Source organism: Apis cerana, linkage group LG4, assembly GCF_029169275.1.
Source record: "Apis cerana isolate GH-2021 linkage group LG4, AcerK_1.0, whole genome shotgun sequence".
In the NCBI taxonomy this organism is placed as follows: Eukaryota; Metazoa; Arthropoda; class Insecta; order Hymenoptera; family Apidae; genus Apis; species Apis cerana.
Genome location: NC_083855.1, coordinates 8797668 through 8805933, shown reverse-complemented (window position 1 = coordinate 8805933; position 8266 = coordinate 8797668). Strand labels below are relative to the sequence as shown.

Genomic DNA, 8266 nt, shown 5'->3' with positions numbered 1-8266 from the left:
ATTTTTTTTTTAAATTTCATCTTATTAAAAATATATATATATATTTATATATATATATATATATATATATATATATATATATTTAAAATTCAATACTTTGTAATTTAGAATAAATTATTATGTAATACATATAATAATTTATATTTTTATATTTATATATATATTTATTTATATGTATTTATATATTTTTATCTATATATTTATATCTGCTTATAAATATTTTTAGAAAGCGCGCCATATTGAATATACCAAAAGGTGGATGATTAAATTTTTATAAATGAAAAAGAATTGTATTTAATAAAAAAATAAAATTAAAACTTACTTTCATTTTAAAAGTACATTTTGTAAGATTAAACATTACAAAATATCATTTATATATTTAATTTTAATTATATACATGTATAAAAAATAAAAATTTGTACTACTTTAAAATTATTATTGTATATTATTCTAAAAACATAATTTTGTTTTAAAATAATGTATTTATATAAATATATATTTTCCAATAAATTTAAAAAAAATATATTATTTTTTAATAAAAATTTTTCTAATAATATAATTTATTAAAAATTTATATTATATCAAAATTTTAATATGAATAAACATAAATCATTATAATTTTATTTATAATATAATATTTTTATTCATAATATTGAATTAAATATTAAATTCTTTTTATATATATATAAAAAATACCTATTTTAAAAATTCTAGGGTTTTTTAAGATGTCATATATTAAGATTTTCCTAAATATAAAATTTCTATATATCTTTATATTTTATTAATAATATATATATACATATATATATAATATAAAAAAGACTTTGAAAATAAAAATATACTGTAATATAAAAAATAATTATTATAAATAATATTTATATATAATCTTTAATATGAATTTAAGACTAGAATTTTTAACTCTACACTAGTAGATTGTTTTTGGAACGCCATATTCATCATTCCCCATCGCGCAATCAAATTTTATTGATATAGAGTAATACAATGAAATAAAGAAGAAATTATGTAAAACTCTTGCAACGGAATATACTTTAAATAAGAATATTTGAAAAAATAAAACACTAGATTATTAAGACATTATATAGTAATATATATATGTATATACTTTTATACAGGGTAAAAAATTTATTTTTGTAAATATTACGATGTTGGTAATGAAAAATGTAAGTAAAATGTATTGTAGTGGATAAAATGTTCATGATAAGCTGTAAGAATTACAGTTACAATAACAGCGAACTATTTAATAAAAGATTTATTTAATTCTATTATTGATTCTATATGTACATTATTTGTTTCATAAACTTAGTTATTAATATTAAATATAATAATATTTTGATCCAAGTGTCATTTGTCTTACGGATCTTAAGACTGAGCATTCACATTTAAATATCGGTAAAAGAATGGGTAAGTTTTTATTTTTTATAATACAATATTTTGCTTTAACATGTTTTCATATTTTGTCATGCATATTTTTAAAATCTTGCAATATATTATTAAAAATCAAATATACATTAGAAAAAGATTGATTAAATTTAAAGATAATAGATAATTATTTGTATCTTTTTATACATAAGTTATAATAAATTATTATAGTTAAGAATAAATATATATTACAGAAAATTCAGGAGCAGTTACAATTGAAGGAGAAAATTATGAAGTAGTAGATGAATGTATCGAAGAAGAAGATACATCTAATAATATACAACAATCTAAATATTTGAACAATATAGAAAAACAATTTATAAGTATTAAATCTTTAGATAAAAATGTAATAAATAAAAATGTAGATCATATTAAAAATACAAATATGAAGGAAAACAAAAATATAAAAATAAAAAAAAAGGAAAATTTAGAAGATATTGGAAAAATTGAAGGCACAAATATAGAGAAAAACAAAGATATAGATATGGAAAAAAATCAAGAAGTTTCAGAAAGTTTCACAAATTTAACAGATAATATACTATCGAATAATTCAAATAATAATGATCAAAACAATACATCAAACACAGAAAATAAATGTCAGCAACAATCAACTATGGAATCAATTGATTTTACTGCTGATATTACTTTAGATCAATTAGATCAACAAAAAGATGTAACAGATGAAGATGTCTTACATCATTTAGATGAAATTGAAAATATTGTATTAGATTCTACAGATTTCCAATTACCAGAAGAATGTACAGGAAATCAATTACTAGAAACAGATATAAAAAATCAATCTTCTAATTCAGAAAATAAACTTATTAAAGACAATAATACAAATGAAAATATTAATGTTGATAAAAAAACATTATACATTTTAGATAAAGAAATAAAGCAAGAAATAAAAGAAGAAAAATGTACAGAAAATGACTGGTATGAGCAGAAGGTAATATTGAATAAATAAATTGATATATCCAATATATTTTTTCATTATTGTTTTAATTTATCAATTTATTATAGCTTATTGAAAAAGAAACAATTATAAAAGAACGACTTTCAAAAGTAGCTAGAGTTTTAGGAATTTCTTACCCATGTTATGAAAAATGGTTAGAGTATGAAGAAAAGATAAATGGATCTCCTCTTTGTAAGTTAAAACCTTCCCGGCGCTGTTGTTTAGATAAACCTTATACTAATCGTTGGAAATTTATTTGTAAGTATTTATTGTATTTGTTTATATTTTATATATATTACACTTATTTTAATAATTGAAGAAAAGCAAAATGATGAAATTTATGTTTAGGCAACAGAAAAGAAATACATGAATCTATTACAAAAATAGAAAATTCTGATAGTTCTTTTAATAAAGATAAAAAAATAATTTGGAAGTTGGAAGCTAGTGGAGCATGGGGTGTAAATATAAATAATGAATCTCAATTTCCACCTTTTGTATTGCGTGCTGTAAAAGTATGTTTAATATTATTTTATAGATTTAGATTTTTTTTATTTTAAATAAATATATATATTATTTTAAATATTATAAATAAATTATAAATATTTAAATATTGTTTATATTTCTAAGTTTGATGAATAATGATATAATTATTAATGATGAATTATGATATAATTATTGTATTATAATCAAATTGTATTTCTTTACATAGATATTTGAAGATTTTCTTCAAACAACAGAACAATTAACTTCACAAAATTCTATAGATGAAAATTTTTCTGATGATGTATCTATAGATACAGAATCAAAAAAAGACACAAATAATGAAGGAAAACAAGATTGGTTATGGTTGGTAGTACGTTGTAATAGTATGGATGAACTTATGTTATTTGCAACTGGAGAAAATATTACTCGTTCTACAATGGATAGGCTGAAACAAGTTTATGAATCTGGACCTGGAAAAGATTGCAATGTTAAATCTCTATATTGCAAGTCTACAAATAGGTAAGAATAATTTATAAAATTAATATATAAAATCATAATAGTATTTTTAAAAATTGAAAAATTTTATATTAAGTTGTGAATATGTAATATTCATTCATTTATTAAGAAATAAGTAATATATATTATTAATTTATTTTTTTATTTAATATTAGATATGATGGTACTGCTGTTACGGATACAACATTTCTAGTTGGATCAGAAGCTTTGGATGAAATTGTTGGAGGATTGAAAGTCCAACTTGCACCTAAAACAAATTTTTGGTCAAATTCTGCAGGAGCAGAAAATGTGGCAAATGCAGTAATAGATTTACTTGCACCTAGTCCAAAAACAACAGTACTTGAAATAGGATGTGGTATTGGTCTTATTGGATTGATGATGGCATCTGTAAATAAAAAAAATGTTTTTATTATTAATTATCATATTTTTATTCTAAATTTTATGATTTTTAATTTTAGAAATGTCAACAAGTTATAGGAGTGGATTCTCCATCAGAGGTAGAAGAAGCTGAAATGACATGTGAATTAAATAACATAAAAAATGCTTCATTCATAATGGGATCTCCTTCTGAAGTAACAAATCAAATTATTGCAGCGGTAAAAAATCGTAAAACATGTGCGATAATTAATGCAAATACTAATATTGGTCGAGGTATATAAACATATAAAAATATGAACAAATAACTTTTATATAAAATATAATGTTTAAAATTTTGAAATTCATATTGAATAATTTTATCACATTTCTTCTGATTTCACAAATAATAAGTTAAAATTAATATTATGAATAATTAATAATTTAATAATAATTTTTTAGAATAATACTTGAATATATACATATTTATATATAGTAGTATATATATATATAATATTTTTTACAGCAATTGAGGTAATGACAGCTCTTAGAAAAATTCCATCTCTTAAACGAATAGTAATGATAACAACATTAACTAAACAATCGGTACGTGCTATATTAGAATTAGCTCGACCTGGAGATCATGGTCATGGATCAGCATTTATTCCTGTTTTGGCATGTGTTGTTGATACTTTACCTATTGGTCCTCATTTTGAAGCAGTTATTTTAATGCAGCGTCGAATGATAAACAAATTTAATCAGCTATGGTTTCAAAAAACTGTAGAGGAAGATGTAAAAAATTCAGAAACCAAAATTATTCAAGAAAATGAACAAAATGTTGATGAAACAGATAAAACATTGGGTAAAGGACTTGAATTAAAAACTAAAATAAATTTTAATAAATTAATAAAAAATCCGGTAAGAAAGTCGAAAACATCAATAAAAAAAGTATTTTATACAAAAAATATTGAGAATTCCTTTCCAAAAAATAAGTTTAAAGGAAAACGTTCTCATTCTCCAGACAAAGGAGAAACACCACCAAAAAAATTGATAAAAAAATTTAATAAAATAGGTGTTAAACCATGGCATATAGGTAAGTTTATATTTAAAAAATATAAGAAAAATCTAAAATTCTAGTAATAGAATAATATTTTTTAATTTATAATACAAAAAATTTAATTATTTAATTCTTATAATCTTAATTTTTTTAATATTAGATATAGCAGCAAAAAAGAAAAAAGATTGGAATACAGAAAGTCCACAATTATGTGTTAATCCTTTTTACGAAAAAAAAATGCGAGAACCTAAAGAACAAACTGATTTAAGAGAAAGATTATCTAATAATCGACTGGATATAGATATTGCTCAAACGGTAAAAGAACATCAAGCTCTTTTAGAAATAGCAAAGGAAAAATTAAGCGGACCAGCACCGACTGTAGATATAAATACCGCAAAACAATTACAAAATATGTTAAATATGGTTTTAGAACAAACAAATAAACTTCAAAGTCAATTACCTCGTTCTGTTTGGGATCGTATTGCTTCACCGGGAAATATAAATTCGGATCAAAGAGAAAATAAGCAAAATGATTCTATTTTGAAAGGTCGTTATGTTCAAGAAATGGGTTCCCAGGATATTCTAATTACAATGCCAAATAAGAGATTTCTAAATGATGAAGAGCCTATAACAAAACCGATTTATAAAAAATATCATAATATACCACCTTTAGAACCAAATACAATCCTGCCAATATTACAAACAATTGATCATAAAGAAGAAAGATCATTCCGTACAACACCTGAACGATTTAGCAGATCGTTTCAAGTTGAAATAGATCAAAATAGAGATAAAGCTTTTGAAAAAAATCGTTGGAATGAAGTAGGAAATATGAAAAAATCAATTTCACCTATGAGAAGACAAAATTCTCCTGTTAAACATCGTGTAACTCCTCCAAAAAGACTTTCTCCTAAACGTCCATTGTTATCACCTCCAAGACGTTTATGTTCTCCTCCAAGAAGACATTTTTCTCCTCTTCGCCGTCCTATGTCACCTGTGTATAGACAACGTTCTCCTATAAGGCGTCCTATATCTCCAGTACGACGACCAATGTCACCTTTAAGACAACCTTTGTCACCGAGACGACTTTCACCGCGAAGAACTGAAATGACTATGAATCGCCCAATGTCACCATTAAGACATCAAATTTCACCACGACAAATATCTCCTATGAGATCTACTGCATCTCCTAGAAGACAATCATCATCAATGAAACGTCCAATGTCTCCTTTAAGAAGAGAAATTCCATCTCCTAATCGAATGATATCTTCTAATAGACAAGAAATATTTTCTAGACAGCAAACATCAACAATGAGACATGCAGAATCACCACATAGATTGATTTTTGAACGTTCTACGTTATCACCAAGACAACAACATTCTCCTCAAAGACGACAAATGTCACCATCAAGGTTTATTGATGATTGGGATATACCAAGTAGAGGAGCCATTGAACAAACTTGGTCTCGACCTGTTGAACGAAACATGTCTGAACAAAATATTTGGCAAATTGAAAAAACACCAACATCCAATAATAATTGGGATAATGATAGGCGTCGTAAAACTTTTTATCAAGAAAAGTGGGAAACTGTTAAAGATCCTATTCGCAATGATACCTGGAATAATGATGGAAATTCTTGGAATTCTAAACAAACTTTACACACAAAACCTATGATGAAGGAATCATGGTCATCAAGTTCTGATAATAGATGGTCATCTATGCCCAGCAGTAGTAATGATAATTGGAATATTCGCGGTAAAGAAAGTTTCACTAATTGTAAAGAATCTTGGATAGATAATAAAAAACAAGCTAGGTGGGAATTATTAAATATTAAAGACTCTTGGAAACAATGTGATAAAGAAGATTTAAATGATTTACCAGAAGATGCGAAAGATCCTTGGGGAGATGATGGTGCTATAGATTTAAAAGAAAGATGGCTTAAATTTGAAAATACTAATACATCAAACACATGGATACGAGAAAATGAACAACAAAAAGGAGATTCATGGACAAAAAATAATAAAGATAATTGGCAAAATAAAGGATTATCTTTTGGTACAAAAGCTCAATGGCAAAATAATAGTAATCAAAATGTTGGAGAATCACATTGGCTTCCTCAAGATAATATTGATAAGAAAACTACATCTACTGGTTGGCAAAATGGAAATACTATAGGATCTTGGCAATTTAAAAATTCTAATTTTCAATCACAACGTTCTTTTTCTACAACTCAATTCAAAAGTTCATATTAAAATTTGTGTTATTTAAGTTAATGATAATGTTAATTATCAATAATTTTATTGTTTCAAATATTTTTACAAAATGTCAGTTTATTACATGCGTCACAAAGGAGAATTTACATTTGTTTTAATAATAGTATAGAATATATTTAAGATTTATAAAATAAATAATTATATATACACTTGAATCTTAAAATGTTCAAGTTTATATTATAAGATTATCATCAGTAATTATGATCAATGTGAATAAATGTTCACTTTTGTTTTTTATAGTTATATTTTGTTATCTTCATATTAAAAACATTATTAAAATAATAATAATTTATAAATAATGTGCTATCTAATGTGCTATTATAAAATGATGTTTTAAATACTTCTCCTTTGAGACAATGTAAAAAGTAAGTTTATATTGTACTTTTCAAATAAAACTGCATTTACATAAAAAAATTTAATGAATTCAAATGTATTTAATAAAAATATTTGGTAAAATATTTGTTAAAAAAATTGATTTAAATTAATAATTAGATAGATTAGAAATTATTGATTAATAAATTTTATTTTTATCAAGTATGAAATATAAAATATAATTTCTGATCATAATATAAATAGGATTGTATTTTTTAAAGTATTTTTTAATTTTAGTTATATATTTTATTTACATATTCGATTTCATGACATATATTAAATATTCATTTGAGACATGTTAATGATAATGATACATTAGATTAGTGATATAAAAAAAATATTTTTTATTTTTAAAAACTCAAATAATTTAATTAAGTATATTATTAGATTTATAATCAGAAAAAATAGAAAAGACATTAAATTGATATTTTTTGATTTTATCATATAGAATAAATCAGATCTACGATTTTATTCTTTATACTAAAAAAAAAAAAAAAATATAGAGACTACAGAGACTATAAACATCAGTGGATTATTTATCTCTATTAATAAATAAATAAAATAATAAATGTTGTTATTAATTAGGACATGTTTCCACTTACAAATTAAGCCTTAATAATAACTCTTAAAAAGAGAAAAGAAAATTTTTGATTGAATTCATTTCATATAAAAATATGTTCTATTTATTATGATGAATCATTTATTTACTATACTTAATAAGTACTATAATATATATGAATATTGAGTAACATAATAAATAAGTACTTAGTACATGTGACTTCCACGATTTCTCTTATTTATACACATATAGAATT

The 8266-nt window shown here is 22.9% G+C and overlaps 1 protein-coding gene and 1 long non-coding RNA gene across 2 annotated transcripts; one reads left to right on the top strand and one right to left on the bottom strand.

Moving 5' to 3' along the window:
* Positions 1–951: 951 nt before the first annotated feature.
* On the top strand, positions 952–7537 carry LOC107999067 (uncharacterized). Its single transcript, XM_017058726.3, has 9 exons — positions 952–1422; positions 1635–2389; positions 2464–2653; positions 2744–2907; positions 3105–3397; positions 3550–3781; positions 3853–4045; positions 4275–4841; positions 4966–7537. Exons 1-9 carry the CDS (start codon positions 1419–1421, stop codon positions 7056–7058), a joined length of 4491 nt encoding a protein of 1496 aa, XP_016914215.1. The 5' UTR covers positions 952–1418; the 3' UTR covers positions 7059–7537.
* Positions 3423–8240, bottom strand: LOC133666027 (uncharacterized). Its single transcript, XR_009829543.1, has 2 exons — positions 8054–8240; positions 3423–3779 (listed from the first exon to the last, which is right to left on the bottom strand). It is a non-coding gene; the product is annotated as an uncharacterized LOC133666027 (long non-coding RNA).
* Between the last annotated feature and the right edge of the window lie 26 nt (positions 8241–8266).